We start from the raw sequence: 20,807 nt of genomic DNA, 5'->3' as shown, positions 1-20,807 counted from the left end.
TTATTGACCAAATACTATTTTCCACCATAATTTGCAAATAAATTCATTAAAAATCCTACAATGTGATTTTCTGGATTTGTTTTCCTCATTTTGTCTGTCATAGTTGAAGTGTACCTATGATGAAAATTACAGGCCTCTCTCATCTTTTTAAGTGGGAGAACTTGCACAATTGGTGGCTGACTAAATACTTTTTTGCCCCACTGTATGTGAGAATGCTGTTCATTGACTACAGCTCAGCGTTCAACACCATAGTGCCCACAAAGCTCATCACTAAGCTAAGCACCCTGGGACTAAACACCTCCCTCTGCAACTGGATCCTGGCCTTCCTGACAGACCGCCCCCAGGTGGTAAGGGTAGGCAACAACACGTCTGCCACACTGATCCTCAACACTGGGGCCCCTCAGGGGTGGGTACTTAGTCCCCTCCTGTACTCCCTGTTCACCCACGACTGCGTGGCCAAACACGATTCCAACATTGTGGACTACAGGAAAAGGGGGGCCGAACAAGCCCCCATTAACATCGACGGGGCTGTAGTGGAGCAGGTCGAGAGTTAAGTTCCTTGGTGTTCACATCACCAACGAACTATCATGGTCCAAACACACCAAGACAGTTGTGAAGAGGGCACGACGACACCTTTTCCCCCTCAGGAGAAAGTTCTACAGCTGCACCATCGAGAGCATCCTGACCGGTTGCATCACCGCCTGTTATGGCAACCAACTGCTCGGCATCTGACCGTAAGGTGATACAGAGGGTAGTGCATACCCTCTGTATCATGGGGCCAAGCTTCCTGCCGTCCAGGACTTGTATACTAGGCGGTGTCAGAGGAAAGCCAATACATTTATCAGAGACTCCAGCCACCCTAGTCATAGACTGTTTTCTCTGCTACCGCACGGCAAGCGGTACCGGAGCGCCAAGTCTAGGACCAAAAGGCTCCTTAACAGCTTCTACCCCCAAGCCATAACTGCTGAACAATTAATCAAATGGCCACCGGACTATTTACATTAACATTTGTTTTGTACACTTTTGCTACTCGCTGTTTATTACCCAAGCATAGTCACTTCATCCCTACCTACATGTACAAATTACCTCAACTAACCTGTACACCCGCACACTGATTCGGTATCGGTACCCCCTGTATATAGTCTCATTATTGTTATTTTATTGTGTTACTTTTTATTATTTTTTAGCTTTAGTTTATTTGGTCAATATTTTCTTAACTCTTCTTGAACTGCACTGTTGGTTAAGGGCTTGTAAGTAAGTATTTCACAGTAAGGTCTACACTTGCTGTATTCGGGGAGCATGTGACAAACAAAGTTTGATTTGACCTCTTTGTACTGCAATGTTTTGCAGATGATCAAATAAAGTATTGTATATTTATGTGTTTGTGTGTGTTACCTGCAGGGCCTTGTCATCAAGGGGTTGTAGTTTGGCCTGTATGTGGTATCGGGGGCGTGTTTGGGAGGCGGGGTCTGTGGCTCCACTGAAGATGGAGGAGTAATCCTGGAGACGATCTGGAGCTGGATACTTAGCACTGGAGAACACCTACACATTGTCACACACACACATACACCCATCAAAATCTCGTAGTACTCGAAAGTATTGTAAGTAATCTGCTTTGCAGATATCTGCAACTCTGTGTGTGAAGCGTGTTACCTTGGTGGCCTTCTTGCTGCCTTTGATCTTGTCGACGCGGGCCTGGGCCAGCCTGATCCGATCTGTCACACTCTGCAGCTGACAGCGATTCCGCTCTACACTCTCAGACACCCTACACACACACACACACCAGGGGAAACTCAAAGTGTAAATGCATGGGTGTGTGTGCGTTCTGCTGATAAAGTTTTTTTTTTTGTGTGATCAAATGTTTATTCAGCAAACAAGAATAAATACAGTACCAGTCAAAGGTTTGGACACACATACTCATTAAAGGGTTTTTCTTTATTTTTTATTATTTTCTACATTGTAGAATAATAGTGAAGACATCAAAACTATGACATAACACATATGGAATCATGTAGTAACCAAAAATGTTTTTGCAGCAGTTAGGCCAACAAGAAGAATGCGCTTCTGACAAAGAGATAAATGAAGTACAGAGACATCATATCAAAGTAAAACAAAAGGAGATGCAGGAATATTTTCTGATAACAGAGTGGATAAGTTCAAAGCTACTTCATCCCAGAATACAGATACCAGAGAGCATTCCCAAACCATGTGTATAAAGGTACCAGGTTCATTAAGAGGGCACAATGTACAGGAATCATTGCTGATGAAGTATGTGTGTGTGTGTGTGTGTGTGTGTGTGTGTGTGTGTGTGTGTGTGTGTGTGTGTGTGTGTGTGACTGTCATTCCAATCAAAATCAACTCAAATGTACTTGTCACATGTGCCGAATACAACAACAGGTGTAGGTAGACCTTACCTTGACATTCTTAATTACAAGCCCTTAACCAACAATGCAGTTAAGAAAATATTACGAAATAAACTAAAGTAAAAAAAAGTAACACAATAACGAGGCTATCTTCAAGGGGTACCGGAACAGAGTCAATGTGCGGGGGTACAGGTTAGTCGAGGTAATATGTACATGTAGGTAGGGGTAAAGTGACTATGCATAGATAGATGATAAACAGCAAGTAACAGCAGTGTGTAAAAAAAAAAATGCAAATAGTCCAGGTATCATTTTTTAAATTAATTGTTCAGCAATCTTATGGATTGGGAGTAGAAGCTGTTAAGGAGCCTTTTGGACCTAGATTTGGCATTCTGGTACCGCTTGCCGTGTAGTAGCAGAGAGAACAGTCTATGACTAGGGTGGCTGGAGTTTTTGACAATTTTTTGGGCCTTCCTTTGACCCCGCCTAGTATAGAGGTCCTGGATGGCAGGAAGCTTGGCCCCAGTGATGTACTGGGCTATACGCACTACCCTCTGTATCGCCTTACGGTTGAATGCCGGGCAGTTGCCATACCAGGCAGTGATGCAACCGGTCAGGATGCTCTCGATGGTGCAGCTGTAGAAGCTTTTGAGGATTTGGGGACCCATGCCAAATCTTTTCAGTTTCCCAATTGGGAATAGGCATTGTCGTCCCCTCTCACAACTGTCTTGGTGTGTTTGGAACATTCTAGTTTGTTAGTGATGTGGACACCAAGGAACTTGAAGGTCTCGACCCGCTCTACTATAACCCTGTCGATGTGAATGGGGGTGTGTTCTTCTATTCTTTTCCCGTAGTCCCCGATCAGCTTCTTTGTCTTGCGCACGTTGAGGGAGAGGTTGTTGTCCTGGCACTATACTGCCAGGTCTCTGACCTCCTCCCGATAGTCTGTCTCATCATTGTCGGTGATCAGGCCTACCACCGTTGTGTCGTCAGCAAACTTAGTGATGGTGTTGGAGTCGTGCTTGGCCACGCAGTGGTGAGTGAATGAGAACAGGAGGGGACTAAACACGCACCTCTGAGGTGCTCCCTTTTGAGGATCAGCGTGGCAGATGTGTTGTTGCCTACCTTTACCACCTGGGGGTGGCCAGTCAGTAAGTCCAGGATCCAGTTGCAGAGGGAGGTGTTCAGTCCCAGGGTTCTTAGCTGAGTGATGAGCTTTGTGGGCACTATGGTGTTGAACGCTGAGCTGTAGTCAATGAACAGCATTCTCACATATGTTCCTTTTGTCCAGGTGGGAAAGGGCAATGTGGAATGCAATTGAGATTGCGTCATCTGTGGATCTGTTGGGGCGGTATGCAAATTGGAGTGGGCCCAGGGTGTCTGGGATGATGGTGTTGATGTGAGCTATGACCAGCCTTTCAAAGCCCTTCATGGATACAGATGTGAGTGCTACGGGGCGGTAGTCATTTAGGCAGGTTACCTTGGCGTAATTGGTCAGGGAGAAGTTGAAAATGTCAGTGAAGGCACTTGTCTGTTGTAACATAGAAACTTAAATTAGAAGGAAGGAGGTTTTTAATACTTTATACATTTGCATCACAAACTATTTTTGAGAAAATCATGAAAGTGGCCATTTTGGCCCTTTTTAGATTGATACATGCCTTCTGTTAGACCCTATCATCTGTGAACTGTACATACTACAGACAACATCTGTCATTATACTCCTTATAGTGAGTTCTAAAATAGAGTATCTTAATTCTGAAAAAAACATTTTAACATTAATTTATTCTACACTAAAAAAAAATATTTGTTGATGTTGTTCATTTTAAGACATACTCTTCAAGTACATACTATTTCCAGAGTGGGCTCTCTGCTAATTCTGATGTTCAATTTCATGAGCACCACCAACACATTGAATGGTAAATGGATTCAAAGTGAACTCCCTCTGCTGATGATTTACTGAATGTGCAATCCTAAAGGAGGGCTGTGATTGGTTGATGACCTATAATGTACAGTGGTTGCTCAACTAAAAGTTTTGCGATTATGCTGCGGGACTTAGGAGGTTATTTGTGGTTTAGTACGGTACCCTGCGTCACTACTTCATTGCTCCAGACCAGCGCAAGGGGGAGTTAGAGCATGGATTTTGCTATTGGGTCCCAAGGCGCTATTGTGTCTCTAACTGACAATGAATGGGCAGTATAAGCCAAAATAGAAACTGATAAATGTGCACGACTTCAGTATTACTTACTAAAACTGTTGTTACACTAAGGTTTTTATTCTAAGAGAAACTTAGACTACAATTAGTGTGTGGAAATGTTAGGATTATTTTGCTATAACTGTGGTACTGTAGCCTACTCCCGACCTGTCACGTTGTACAGTGTCCGAGTGGCATAGCGGTCTAAGATACTGTATCGCAGTGAAAACTGCGTTGCTACAGATGCTGGTTCAATACCCGTGCCGGCCGCAACAGGGAGACCCATGAGGCGACTGTAGGCTTTTGGTTTCTCTCCCTCTAAAAACAGAAATAAATAATTCTAAATAACAAACTGGCTTTATTTACAAATTAGTAACAATGTCTCACCAATGTCTCACAAATTACTAACAACATCTCAAGCAAACTTGTTGAGGTCACCGAGAAAGTCTGGACATGGCCTGCTCTCCCTTATGTAAGGAATTAGGCACTTCAACATGTTTACTACAGTATGTACTGTAGGCTGTTCACGTGTCAGACTTCACAGTAGCCTAAAACAAATGCAGGTGGCTTCTATCTTCAAAATGCTTTAAAATGCTTTATTATCCAAATGTTTAAAGTGCGTGTGGGCAACCTCATGCAACCGCAAAATGTTGGATAAAGCATACAGTGTACAGTACTGTATTTCTTCATCAGTATCTTTATGCTTTCATTAATAAAATAATGATAAAAATACTATTTCAAACACAATAGCAGGGCTATTAGCAGGACAATAAAATCTTGCCTAGGAGGGTAGGGGGAGAATTGTATCGTAAAATGACTTTCTTAGTTAGGTTGGCTGTATCACAACCGGCCGTGAATGGTTGCAATTTCAATTCAATCCACCAGAAAAGACAGAACAAATAATACAACAAATATTGTGGTCAAACTCAAATATACCAATTGATTAAAACTTAAACTTTATCAATTGGAACTTTGAACATGTGGAAGGGGGGAAAAGTTATTATTATTATCAACCCTGTTAACACATTAACCCTGTTCACAAGTGTAGCAGGCTGTGAATTCTGCAAACGTTTCTAGGATGGGCTATTAGCAGGACAATATAAACTCAGCAAAAAAAGAAACATCCCCTTTTCAGGACCCTGTCTTTCAAAGATAATTCGTAAAAATCCAAATAACTTCACAGATCTTCATTGTAAAGGGTTTAAACACCGTTTCCCATGCTTGTTCAATGAACCATAAACAATTAATGGACATGCACCTGTGGAACGGTCATTAAGACACTAACAGCTTACAGACGGTAGGCAATTAAGGTCACAGTTAGGAGAACTTAGGACACTAAGGAGGCCTTTCTACTGACTCTGAAAAACACCAAAAGAAAGCTACCCAGGGTCCCTGCTCATCTGCATGAACGTGCCTTAGGCATGCTGCAAGGAGGCATGAGGACTGCAGATGTCGCCAGGCCAATAAATTGCAATGTCCGTACAGTGAGACGCCTAAGACAGCGCTACAGGGAGACAGGACAGACAGCTGATTGTCCTCGCAGTGGCAGACCACGTGTAACAACACCTGCACAGGATCGGTACATCTGAACATCACACCTACAGGACAGGTACAGGATGGCAACAACAACTGCCCGAGTTACACCAGGAATGCACAATCCCTCCATCAGTGCTCAGACTGTCCGCAATAGGCTGAGAGAGGCTGGACTGAGGGCTTGTAGGCCTGTTGTAAGGCAGGTCCTCACTAGACATCACCGGCAACAACGTCGCCTATGAGCACAAACCCAACATCGCTGGACCAGATAGGACTGGCAAAAAGAGCGTTTCACTGACGAGTCGCGGTTTTGTCTCACCAGGGTTGGTAGGATTTGCGTTTATCGTTGAAGGAATGAGCGTTACACCGAGGCCTGTACTCTGGAAAGGGATCCATTTGAAGGTGGAGGGTCCGTCATGGTCTGGGCGGTGTGTCACAGCATCATCGGACTGAGCTTGTTGTCATTGCAGGCAATCTCAACGTTATGCGTTACAGGGAAAACATCCTCCTCCCTCATGTGGTACCCTTCCTGCAGGCTCATCCTGACATGACCCTCCAGCATGACAATGCCACCAGCCATACTGCTCGTTCTGTGCGTGATTTCCTGCAAGACAGGAATGTCAGTGTTCTGTCATGGCCAGCGAAGAGCCCAGATCTCAATCCCATTGAGCATGTCTGGAACCTGTTGGATCGGAGGGTGAGGACATGGGCCATTCCCCCCAGAAATGTCCGGGAAATTGCAGGTGCCTTGGTGGAAGAGTGAGGTAACATCTCACAGCAAGAACTGGCAAATCTGATGCAGTCCATAAGGAGGAGATGCAATGCAGTACTTAATGCAGCTGGTGGCCACACCAGATACTGACTGTTACTTTTACATTTTGACCCCCCCCCCCCTTTGTTCAGGGACACATTATTCAATTTCTGTTAGTCACATGTCTGTGGAACTTGTTCAGTTTATGTCTCAGTTGTTGCATCTTGTTATGGTCATACAAATATTTACACATGTTAAGTTTGCTGAAAATAAAGGCAGTTGACAGTGAGAGGACGTTTCTTTTTTTGCTGAGTTTATATAGCCTACCAGCTGTGGTCAACAATTTCAGCATCATTTCGCGCTGCTCTGAAACAAGCATGGAGAAACGAAAATGTTCAATTATATTCCATGATATTCTTAAGATATATGTGTTGACTGAATATAAGCAAGGCATGTCTGCTAAATAATCAATTTGAAGGCACAGTCATATAGCCTCGGCACCTACATAAAGCTGAGACTCACTCATTCATGGCTTTGGATCAAAATAAATAAGTACCAACATTCTTTCTGATAGTCTTTAATAAAGAAATGTTTTGGTTATCCTGACCTGGACACCATGTACAGTATTATAATAGCTCATTATGGGCTATTAGCAGGACAATGTACGCTTACCAACACCTCTCTGTAATTTGATACTTTGTGCAAGGCAATTGACCAGCATTAAAAACTTTGTGGATGTGGCCTCCCGAGTGGCGCAGCGGTCTAAGACACTGCATCGCAGTGCAAACTGCGTTGCTACAGATGCTGGTTGGATACCCGTGCCGGCCGCCATCGGGAGACCCTTGAGGCGGCTTTTGGTTCCTCTCCAAAAACAGAAATAAATACATTCTGAATAACAAACTTGCTTTATTTACAAATTAGTGAGAATGTCTCACCCCATGTCCAAGATTGGCCTTTTTCTATCTCACTCTAGGTGACAAAATCATCTCCAAAATATTGTTATTTTTTAAACAAAGCGATTATTATTATTATTACTATTAATTAATTTAGAATTTTATAAAAGCCCCTCAGATATTCTCACAGATCAGATTTGTCGTAATGAAATATGCCCCTTAAATATTCATTTAGAATCCTCCAATCCTCTAAATGTAATTATTGGTGGAGAGTCATGTCATTGAAAAAATATATTTTTAGATATACTGTAGGCCTACCGTAGGCAACATGACTCTCACTAGTGTTGAGTAATGTGCTGTTAAAAGTGGTGTAGGTCTTATTTATTTTAAAAGTATATTGAAGGTAGAATGCTATGCTCTTACTACTGTAGCCTACTCCCGACCTTCACGTTGGACAGCGCCATATTTTCCGTTCAAACCTAACGGAAACCCTGAGGGTTTCGTTTTTTGTTTTTCTTGGAAATAGAAACACCATAATATTAATCAAATTAATTAAGCAACATTTCTTAAAATCAATCCCATATATGATGTTCTTACAAAAAATCTTTAAAATTCTCTAGTACAGCCACTATTGAAGGCTATCAAATGCTTCTCAAAGATGCCCTCTGGTGGTCAAACTAGCACTAACTAGCATTAATGGCAACACTGGCTGACAATTAAATAACGTGCCATTGAACTCTGTGGCAGCCCGCAAGATGTGCTGCAGTATGACGCAACTTTTAATGGAGGAACCACTGTTCATTTCTATGTATAAGATGGGTCATATCATTATAAGTACCAGAGAGCCCACTATGGAAATGTGATGTGTTTGAAGAGTATATTGTTCCAAGCAATATGTCTAAAAATAAGCAAAATCAAAAAGGGTTGAGATATTCATATTCGTATTTTTTATGTTGAATAACTCAATGTAAGAAAACATTTCAGAATCTAGACATAGTTCATATTTGAAAGCGCATTGTATAATGACACCAATATATTGTCTTTATCGTGTAGGGTTCACAGATCTCACAGGAGGCATGTGTAGGTCTAAAAAAGGGCCTAAAACAGCCACAAATGTAAAAATCATGTTGAACATCCTTCCTGCCAATGATGTTTCTGTGTGAGAATTCCCAGAACAATCTGAGATACCAAAATATTTTCCACTCCCGCTGGCATGGAATAAATCATGAGGATCTTAGCTACCAAACAACACATGTAGCACATGCTCTTATTGGACGACTTATACTCCTTGATCTCTGTGTGTGTGTGTACCTGGTAAAGATGTCAGTAGAGATGGTCTCTAGGTAGAGCAGGGCATCTGCTATCTGGTGAACAGCCTCCTCCCTCCTCAAGTCTGACTGGATCAGAGGCACAGAGTACACCTGACCCTCGAGACACTGCTTCACACTCATCCTACACACACACACAAGAAACAATGAGTGAGTGATGAATGAATGAGAGAGAGAATATCTTCTGCATTATCATAGACAGCAGACATTTCCTCAAATGTCAAATTGGCTTCTTACCAAATTACTGTACGACAGACAACGTATTCACCCTGCACACCCTTATTGACAAACAAACAAAACAAAAGCCTTTTCATGCTTTGTTGATTTCAAAACAGCTTGACTCAATTTGGCATGAGGGTCTGCATTATAAATTGATGGAAAGCGGTGTTGGGGGGGAAAACATCCAACATTATAAAATCCATGAACCCAACAAATGTGAGGTTAAAATTGGCAAAAAATACAAACATTTCTTTCCTCAGGGCCGGGGGGTGAGACAGGGATGCAGCTTGAGCCCCACCCTCTTCAACATATATAGTGAACAAAAATATAAAACGCAACAGACAACAATTTCTAAGACTTTACTGAGTTACAGTTCTTATAAGGAAATCAGTCAATTGAAATAAATGAATTTGGTCCTAATCTATAGATTTCAAATGACTGGGAATACAGCTATACATATGTTGGTCACAGATACATTAAAACAAGTTTGAGGTGTGGATAAAAAAAAACTGTCAGTATCTGGTGTGACCATAATTTGCCTCATGCAGCGCGACACATCTCCTTTGCATAGAGTTGATCAGGCTGTTGATTGTGGCCTGTGGAATGTTGTCCCACTCCTCTTCAATGGCTGTGCGAAGACGCTGGATATTGGCTGGAACTGGAACACGCTGACATACAGGTGGCTTATGGTAGAGAAATTAACATTCAATTCTCTGGCAACAGCTCTGGTGGACATTCCTGCAGTCTCAGGAATGTCCTCTCAAAACTTGAGACATCTGTGAAATTGTGTTGTTTGAAAAAACTGCAGATTTTAGAGTGGCCTTTTATTGTCCACAGCACAAGGTGCACCTGTGTAATGACCATGCTGTTTAAATCAGCTTCTTGATACGCCACACGTCAGGTGGATGGATTATCTTCGAAAAGGAGAAATTCTCCCTAACAGGGATGTAAACAAATTTGTGCACAACATTTTTGAGAAATATGCTTTTTGTGCGTATGGAACATTTCTGGGATCTTTTATTTCAGCTCATGAAACATGGGACCAACACTTTACATTGCGTTTATATTTTTGTTCAGCGTATATCAACGAATTTGCGAGGGCACTAGAACAGTCTGCAGCACCTGGCCTCACCCTACTAGACTCTGTAGTCAAATGTTTACTATTTGCAGATGATCTGGTGCTTCTGTCCCCAAACTAGAAGGGCCTATCACAGCACCTAGATCTTCTGCATAGATTCTCTCAGACTTGGGCTCTGACAGTCAATAACGGTGTTCCAAAAAAGGTCCAGTTGCCAGGGCCAGCACCACATTTAACTTCCACAAAGATGTGAACAATCTGAGAGACAAGGCAAGAAGCCTTCTACACCATCAAAAGAAAGATAACATTTGACACACCCATGTGGCTCAGTTGGTAGAGCCTGGCACTTGTAATGCCAGAGTTGTGGGTTCGATTCCCACGTGGGACCAGTAACAAAAATATATGCACTCACTACTGTAAATCACTGTAAATCACTCTAAATAAGAGTGTCTGCTAAATGACAAAAATGTAAAGCATACCAATTAGGATCTGGCTGGAATCAGTTATATAACACATTGCCCAATATGGTTGTGAGGTCTGGGGTCCACTAACCAACCAAGAATTCAAAAAATGGGACAAACACCAAATTGAGACTGCATGCAGAATTCTGCAAAAACATCCTCTGTGTAAAACACCAAATAATGAATGCGGAGCAGAATTATGATGATTCCCGCTAATTATCAAAATCCAGAAAATATTGTTTATTTCCCTTTTGTTAATTGCCTATTCCATTTGCTTTGGTAATGTAAACATATGTTCCCCATGCCTATAAAGCCTTTTGCATTAAATTGAATCGAGAGAGATCATCCTGATCCAAGATGGCGTAGCAGTCAGACGTCTTTTGTCCTTGTCTTGTCGTGTCCCGTGTATAAATCGTGTATATATATTTTTATATTTTTTTCTTTGCATATATTTTTTATATTTTTCTTAACCTCAACTTCAACATACTCTCCTGCAATCTGCCTCACCCAATGTGGTATGGATCTGCTATTTTCTTTACTTTGAACCGGAACCCCCAACAGAAGCTAGCCAGCTAACTAGCTAGTAGTCAGCTAGCGGTCATCAGCTACCTTTAGCCTGGACAACTCTCGCCAGTCTGCACAGCGCGACTCAAACCAGAGCAAATCGGACTGATTCCTACCGCAAGCTCTGAACCTTTTCACCTGGATCATCGCAGCTAGCTAGCTGCTACCCGAGTGGCCACTCCTGGCTAATGTCTTTGTCCCAAAGCAAGAACCAACTAGCCTTTGCTAAGCCCATCTTCCGGCTAGCCGAAGAGGTCCATCAGCCACTCCTTGGGCTATAATACCTATTTTGTCAATTGGCCTGGACCCCCGCCGACCCATCATGACTGGATTACCGACGTCATTCGATCAAGCTTTTTTTTCAACTGGCTCCTCCGTCGCGACGTCCCCTGAATGCCCATCTGCTAGCCGCGGCCCGCTAGCTGTCTAGAGCATATCGGACTGTTAATTCTTTGGCCACTATACCTATTTTGCCAATTGGCCTGGACCCTTTCACCACACGGAGCCCTGCTGATCCACGACGACTGGTCTGTTGACAATACAGCGTGAGGGGGCTACTGCTGACTTCTTCCGTCGAGACGTCCCTCTAACGCCCTTCTGCTATCCCCGGCCCGCTAGCTGCCTGAATCGCCGTGTCTCCGGCCCGCCTGAGCCACTCACTGGACACCTATGATCACTCAGCTACGCATGCCTCTCCCTAATGTCAATAGGCCTTGTCCATTGCCATTTTGGTTAGGAATTATCACCTTATTTCACTGTAGAGCCTCTAGCCCTGCTCAAAACTCCTTAGATAACCCTTTAGTTCCACCTCCCACACATGCGGTGACCTCACCTGGTTTAAATTATGTTTCTAGAGACAATATCTCTCTCATTGTCACTCAATGCATAGGTTTACCTCAACTGTGTTCACATCCTACCATACCTTCGTCTGTACATTATGCCTTGAATCTATTCTACCGTGCCCAGAAACCTGCTCCCTTTACTCTCTGTTCCGAACGTACTAGACGACCAGTTCTTACAGCCTTTAGCCGTACCCTTACCGTACTCCTCCTCTGTTCCTCTGGTGATGTAGAGGTTAATCCAGGCCCTGCAGTGCCTAGCTCAACTCCCACTCCCCAGGCACTCTCATTTGTTGACTTCTGTAACCGTAAAAGCCTTGGTTTCATGCATGTAAACATTAGAAGCCTCCTCCCTAAGTTTGTTTTATTCACTGCCTTTGCACACTCTGCCAACCCGGATGTCCTAGCCGTGTCTGAATCCTGGTTTAGGAAGACCACCAAAAACCCTGAAATTTCCATCCCTAACTATAACCTTTTCCCGAGAAGATAGAACTGCCAAAGTGTGCGGAGTTGCAATCTACTGCAGAGATAGCCTGCAGAGTTCTGTCTTACTATCCAGGTCTGTGCCCAAACAATTTGAGCTTCTACTTCTAAAAATCCACCTTTCCAGAAACAAGTCTCTCACCGTTGCCATAGACCACCTTCTGCCCCCAGCTGTGCCCTGGACACCATATGTGAACTGATTGCCCCTCATCTATCTTCAGAGCTTGTGCTGTTAGGTGACCTAAACTGGGATATGCTTAATAACTTTTTAGGGATAGGGGGCAGCATTTTCACTTTGGATGAATAGCATGCCCAGAGTGAACTGCCTCCTACTCTGTCCCAGATGCTAATATATGCATATTATTATTACCATTGGATATAAAACACTCTGAAGTTTCTAAAACTGTTTGAATGATGTCTGTGAGTATAACAGAACTCATATGGCAGGCAAAAACCTGCGAAAAAATCCAAACAGGAAGTGAGAATTCTGAGGCTGGTTGATTTTCAACTCATCGCCTATTGAAATCCCAGTGGAATATGGATCTGTTTGCACTTCCTACACCTTCCACTAGATGTCAACAGTCTTTAGAACATTGAATGAAGCTTCTACTGTGATGTTGAGCCGGATGGGAGCTGTTTGAGTCAGTGGTCTGGCAGAGTGCCAGGTCCTGGTCATGCGCATTCCACATGATATCGACTTGCGTTCCATTACTTCTATAGACACAAAGGAATTCGCCGGTTGGAATGTTATTGAATATTTATGATAACAACATCCTAAAGATTGATTCTATACTTAGTTTGACAAGTTTATTCGACCTGTAATATAACTTTGTGAAGTTTTCGTCCGAAGTATGCCTGGACCTGCACGAGTGTTTTGGATATGCGTACTAAACGTGCTAACAAAAGTAGCTACTTGGACATAAATAATGGACATTATCGAACAAAACAACAATGTATTGTGGAACTAGGATTCCTGGGAGGGCATTCTGATGAAGATCATCAAAGGTAAGGGAATATTTAGCATGTAATTTCGTATTTCTGTTGACTCCAACATGGCGGAGAAATGTTGTTCCTATCTGAGCGCCGTCTCAGATTATTGTTTGCTTTTTCAGTAAAGTTTTTTGGAAATCTGACACAGCGGTTGCATTAAGAACAAGTGTATCTTTAATTATATGTAAAACATGTATCTTTCATCAAAGTTTATGATGAGTATTTCTGTTATTTGATGGGGCTCTCTGCAATTTCTCCGGATATTTTGGAGGCATTTCTGAACATGGCGCCAATGTAAACTGAGATTTTTGGATATAAATATGCACATTATCAAACAAAACATACATGTATTGTGTAACATGATGTCCTATGAGTGTCATCTGATGAAGATCATCAAAGGTTAGTGATTAATTGTATCTCTATTTCTGCTTTTTGTGACTCTTATCTTTGGCTGGGAAAATGGCTGTGTGTTTTTTGGACTTGGCGGTGATCTAACATAATCATATGTTGTGTTCGCTGTAAAGCATTTTTTAAATCGGACACAATGGGTAGAATAACAAGATGTTTATCTTTCATTTGCTGTATTGGACTTGTTAATGTGTGAAAGTTACATATTTCAAAAAAATATTTTTGAATTTCCCGCGCTGCCTTTTCAGCGGAATGTTGTCAGGGGTTCCTCTAGTGGAACGTGTGTCCTAGAAAGGTTAACACCCCAGCCATCCTACAATCTAAGCTTGATGCCCTCAATCTCACACAAATTATCAATGAACCTACCAGGTGCAACCCCAAATCCGTAAACACGGGCACCCTCATAGATGTCACACTAATCAACCTGCCCTCTAAATACACCTCTGCTGTCAAACAGGATCTCAGCGATCACTGCCTCATTGCCTGCGTCCGTAATGGGTCTGCAGTCAAACGACCACCCCTCATCACTGTCAAACGCTCCCTTAAACACTTCAGCAAGCAGGCCTTTCTAATCGACCTGGCCCGGGTATCCTGGAAGGATATTGACCTCATCCCGTCAGTAGAGGATGCCTGGTTATTCTTTAAAAGTGCCTTCCTCACCATCTTAAATAAGCACACCCCATTCAAAAAATGTTGAACCAGGAACAGATATAGCCCTTGGTTCACTCCAGACCTGACTGCCCTTGACCAGCACAAAAACATCCTGTGGCATACTGCATTAGCATTGAATAGCCCCCGCGATATGCAACTTTTCAAGGAAGTTAGGAACCAATATACACAGGCAGTTAGGAAAGCAACGGATATCTTTTTCAAACAGAAATGTGCATCCTGTAGCACAAACTCCAAAAAGTACTGGGACACTGTAAATTCCATGGAAAATAAGAGCACCTCCTCACAGCTGCCCACTGCACTGAGGCTAGGAAACATTGTTACCACTGATAAATCCACTATAATTGAGAATTTCAATAAGCATTTTTCTACGGCTGGCCATGCTTTCCACCTGGCTACCCCTACCCCTGTCAACTGCCCTGCACCCCCCACAGCAACTCGCCCAAGCCTCCCCCATTTCTCCTTCACCCAAATCCAGATAGCTGGTGTTCTGAAATAGCTGCAAAATCTGGACCCCTACAAATCAGACGGGCTAGACAATCTGAACCCTGTCTTTCTAAAATTATCTGCCGAAATTGTTGCAACCCCTATTACTAGCCTGTTCAACCTCTCATATCGTCTGAGATTCCCATAGATTGGAAAGCTGCCGTGATCATCCCCATCTTCAAAGGAGGAGACACTCTAGACCCAAACTGCTACAGACCTATATCTATCCTACCCTGCCTTTCTAAGGTCTTCGAAATCCAAGTTAATGAACAGATTACCGACCATTTCGAATCCCACCGTACCTTCTCCGCTATGCAATATTGTTCAGAGCTGGTCATGGGTGCACCTCAGCCACGCTCAAGGTCCTAAACGATATCATAACCGCCATCGATAAGAGACATTACTGTGCAGCTGTATTCATCGACCTGGCCAAGGCTTTCGGCTCTGTCAATCACCACATTCTTATCGGCAGACTCAACAGCCTTGGTTTCTCAAATGACTGCCTCACCTGGTTCACCAACTACACCAACTACTCCAGCATCACTACTCTGGACGGTTCTGACTTAGAATATGTGGACAACTACAAATACCTAGGGGTCTGGCTAGACTGTAAACTCTCCTTCCAGACTCACATTAAGCATCTCCAATCCAAAATTAAATCTAGAATCGGCTTCCTATTTCGCAACAAAGCACCCTTCACTCATGCTGCCAAACATACCCTCGTAAAACTGACTATCCTACCGATCCTTGACTTCGGAAATGTCATTTTCAAAATAGCCTCCAACACTCTACTAAACAAATTGGATGCAATCTATCACAGTGCCATCCGTTTTGTCACCAAAGCCCCATATACTACCCACCACTGCGACCTGTACGCTCTCGTTGGCTGGCCCTCGCTTCATATTCGTCGCCAAACCCACTGGCTCCAGGTCATCTATAAGTCTTTGCTAGGTAAAGCCCCGCCTTATCTCAGCTCACTGGTCACAATAGCAGCACCAACCCATAGCACTCGCTCCAGCAGGTATTTCTCACTGGTCACCCCCAAAGCCAATTCCTCCTTCGGCTGCCTTTCCTTCCAGTTCTCTGCTGCCAATGACTGGAACGAACTGCAAAAATCACTGAAGCTGGAGACTCATATCTCCCTCACTAGCTTTAAGCACCAGTTGTCAGAGCAGCTCACAGATCACTGCACCTGTACATAGCTCATCTGTAAATAGCCCATCCAACTACCTCATCCCCATACTGTTATTTATTTTTCTCCTTTGCACCCCAGTATCTTTACTTGCACACTCATCTTCTGCACATCTATCACTCCAGTGTTTAATTGCTATATTTGTAATTATTTCGCCACTATGGCCTATTTATTGCCTTACCTCCCTTATCCTACCTCATTTGCACACATTGTATATATACTTTTCTATTGTATTATTGACTGTATGTTTGTTTATTCCATGTGTAACTCTGTGTTGTTGTTTGTGTCGCACTGCTTTGCTTTATCTTGGCCAGGTCGCAATTGTAAATGAGAACTTGTTCTCAACTAGCCTACCTGGTTAAATAAAGGTGAAAAAAAAGAGAGAGTATGTAGCCATAATATAACATTTGAAATGTCTCTATTCTTTTGAAACTTCTGAGTGTAATGTTTACTGTTCATTTATGATTGGCTATTTCACTTTTGTTTATAATCCATTTCACTTGCTTTGGCAATGTAAATATATGATTCCCATACCAATAAAGCTCTTTGAATTAAATTGTGAGAGAGAGAGAGATGGCGCAGGGACAAAGGGATATTGCTAATGGAACTCTCTCTCTCTGACAGCAGAATGCAGAAACTAACCGCTCTACCCGTTCTGTCTTTTCACCATCTGTCAACAAAGATAGGTAGCTAACATCAGAGCTGCTTCTGAGCTTTCTTCTTTGTGGAGTTTAACGGCGTTTGGCATCCAATATGTTGCATTACCGCCCCCAACTGAACTACAGTATTAATCCATTACACTTTGTGATACAAAAGGGGAAATGGGAGAACATTTTATAAAAATACTAATATAATGTTTTATTACCCTACACTCATTAAAAGCCACCACCTTATTCCACTACCTGAACCCTATCTGATCCTATGCCAGGCCAACGACAGAGGACGGGACACTACCACTCAACACACCCTGTAACTCTTCTGAAGTAAAATCTTGTACCCCCAAGTACTTCTCTGCAGCTGCCACCACAACATCTATTTTCTGTAACTTACATTCCATCTCTGCAGTACAGTTGATAACCATTGCTATGAACGCTAAGAAGCCAACCTTACTTAAACATATATCACTCATTGGCCTATCCTTCTATTCTGGACCAGATCTACTATTCACAGGGATCCTCTCAGAATCCCTCACCCTTGATCCACTCTCCTCTACCTTCTTCACTGCCTCAGCATAGGGCATCTTCTGCACTACTCTGACCCTGGCCACCTCAACCTGCCTCTTTCACACAGGACACCGCCGATCCCCTGCAACATGGGCACCCCTACGCAACTTTTTCCACCGAAACTACACATTCTTCTGTCCCATGTCCTCCTGCACACTTCCCACATCTTGGAATCTCCCTCCTACACACTTCTTTCTGCAACATGCCCATAAACGCGACACCTGTAACTCTGCAGTGTATTCGGCATAAAAGCTTTAACAGTATAACTCATATATCCTAACATTACTTGTCAGGTAAAGACACCGAATCAAATCTCAAAAGAACAGACTATCACCTCTGTTTCATCAAGCTCCCCATCGCACAAACACCAGGAATCTTCAACTTAAATTGCTCCACCTTTACACACAGCCGCGGGAAATAGTTTGGGGGTGCTGCGATTATTTTGCTGACGGGGAGGAGGTGGGGATGCAGAAAAAAGTAATAGCATGCGCTGAAAACATCTATATAAGTCCGCTAATACAGGACAAAAGGACTGGTTCCAACCTCGTAAAAAATCTCACTCCCACTGGACCAAATGTATCTTTACCATAACCATATCCATCAATGCAGGGCTCGGGCTTCGAGCTCCTCACAACACCTTCTACCTCTTCCATTTCACCTCCAAAACTCAAACTGGCGTCCAACACACTCTGAACTTGACACCAAACATCCTCGACATACAGAGGGTTATTGTTATTGCTACCTTCATCAGATTCAAACCTATCCTCTGCATCCCTCAGTCTTTTCAACATCCTCTCTCTTTGCCTCGAATCCTCCTTCCTAAACCAATTACCCGACTCCTGAAAATATATAACTTTTCCAAGCCGGAATATCCTTTCAGCCTCCTCGAGAGACACACTAAACCTGCGTTACAACTCAATCAGTTAGCAAGTCTGACATTTCCGAGGTTCCTAGTTCCGACTTGTCCATGAACGCGGCATCTGTGTCGGTCTCGGCTGACTGTCATGTGACGGGGTTTACCACTTCCCCCCCTCAGATCCAGGAAAGAATGTTCTCTCAGCTGTCCTTCACAGATAATCAATAACTGTATATATACAGATAACTAACTTGGGAGTGAAGCAACAGCCTTGGCAGCTCATCTTTATGTTGAGGTCCCATATTATATGACAACGTTAGCATTCTTAGCAAGCTAGCTAGGTCACGTTAGCATTGTCCAGTTAGCTAATTAGTAATGTGCAGCAGACCATGTAAATCCTGTCTACATGAATTTCTCCACTACGAAAATACTTACACCAGAGAGCTTCTCATATCATGCCCGCTCTCGGCAGAGACGCTACCCAGCTACATCCCCAGGGCCGTGGACCCATATCTCGGCAGACTGACACTCACAAATTATTCAAATAATCACTAAGCTTTCTTATGATCGATGATATAATTAAGTTAATGTATGTTTCATTGGTCTTACCTGACCACTGACAGCATATAGTGTGTACACGGTCGCTGAGAGTTCTTTCTTCTTCTTCGATTAGGGTTAACGTCGGTTGGCATCCAATATGTTACATTACCGCCACCTACTAGACTGGAGTACAACTCGCTTATACTTTGCTTGAAAAAATAAATAAACAAATAACCTACCCTCTAATATTACACTCGCAAAAATTCAAAATAAAAATAACACCATCATACTACACTATTTAAAAATATTTAGCCCTGCCTCATGCCAACAACCTGAAAGGATGGGACACCACCACTTAACACACCCTGTAACTCTTCTGATGTCAAGTCTCGCACACCCAAATACCACTCTGCATCTGCCACCACAACCTCAATTTTCTGGGACTTCCGATCCATCCCTGCAGTACAGTTGATAACCATTGCTATAAATGCTAAAAATCCAATCTTACTGAAACATATATCACTTGTTGGCCTATCTGATAGTTGCTTGTTTATTATTCTCCGCTAAAACACAACAACGACCCTCTGTGTCTCTCAGCATGAAACTACAGCCACAATAACGATAAGCCATAATAATAGAATTTGCGGGTCGCCTTCAAAATACATGTCACCTGTTGAAACTTATTCATTCGGATACAAAGAGGATTAATGCCGTATTTAGACTAGATAATGTTAAACAAGGTTGGAATATTCTGTAGGTTAGGCTTTACAGTCCAATATTAATATTCAATACCCACAATAGACTGAGTGGGGAGGTGATTTCCCACAGTCAAGTCCTGCAATAAGAGCTATGACGTTAATATTTGTGGGTGTCACTGAGTAGGCTGATACCACATAGGTAAGGCTGTACACCGCTTATACACTGTGGACAATTAAGAACACCTGCTCTTTCCATGACATAGACAATTCAGGTGAAAGCTATGATCTCTTGTAAACTCAGCAAAAAAAGAAACATCCTCTCACTGTCAACTGCATTTATCTTCAGTAAACTTAACATGTGTAAATATTTGTATGAACATAACAAGATTCAACAACTGAGACATAAACTGAACAAGTTCCACAGACATGTGACTAACAGAAACAGAATAATGTGTCCCTGAACAAAGGGGGGGTCAAAATCAAAAGTAAGAGTCAGTATCTGGTGTGGCCACCAGCTGCATTGAGTACTGCAGTGCGTCTCCTCCTCATGGACTGCACCAGACTTGCCAGTTCTTGCTGTGAGATGTTTCGACTCTGTCAATCACCACATTCTTATCGGCAGACTCAACAGCCTTGGTTTCTCAAATGACTGCCTCACCTGGTTCACCAACTACTTCTCAGATAGAGTTCAGTGTGTCAAATCGGAGGGCCTGTTGTCCGGACCTCTGGCAGTCTCTATGGGGGTGCCACAGGGTTCAATTCTCAGGCCGACTCTCTTCTCTGTATACATCAATGATGTCGCTCTTGCTGCTGGTGATTATCTGATCCACCTCTACACAGACGACACCATTCTGTATACTTCTGGCCCCTCTTTGGACACTGTGTTAACTACCTCCAGACGAGCTTCAATGCCATACAACTCTCCTTCCGTGGCCTCCAACTGCTCTTAAATGCAAGTAAAACTAAATGCATGCTCTTCAACCGATCGCTGCCCACACCTGCCCGCCCGTCCAACATCACTACTCTGGACGGTTCTGACTTAGAA

General features: G+C 43.0%; 1 protein-coding gene across 2 annotated transcripts in view; it reads right to left on the bottom strand.

Annotated features, from left to right (window-relative positions):
* The window catches only part of wash1 (WAS protein family homolog 1), a 31,731-nt gene extending 12,529 nt beyond the window's left edge, over window positions 1-19,202 (bottom strand). The window contains exons 1-4 of one of the 2 annotated variants that reach the window (XM_039001295.1): window positions 19,134-19,202; window positions 9,040-9,180; window positions 1,654-1,765; window positions 1,396-1,542 (exon numbers count right to left, since the gene is read on the bottom strand). In XM_039001295.1, coding sequence (XP_038857223.1) covers window positions 1,396-1,542; window positions 1,654-1,765; window positions 9,040-9,180; window positions 19,134-19,150 — 417 coding nt within the window. In that variant the 5' untranslated portion in view covers window positions 19,151-19,202. The other variant, XM_039001297.1, reaches the window with a different exon arrangement.
* Between the last annotated feature and the right edge of the window lie 1,605 nt (window positions 19,203-20,807).

This window comes from Salvelinus namaycush, chromosome 9 (genome assembly GCF_016432855.1).
Source record: "Salvelinus namaycush isolate Seneca chromosome 9, SaNama_1.0, whole genome shotgun sequence".
Classification (NCBI taxonomy): Eukaryota; Metazoa; Chordata; class Actinopteri; order Salmoniformes; family Salmonidae; genus Salvelinus; species Salvelinus namaycush.
This window is presented reverse-complemented; position numbering and strand designations above follow the sequence as displayed.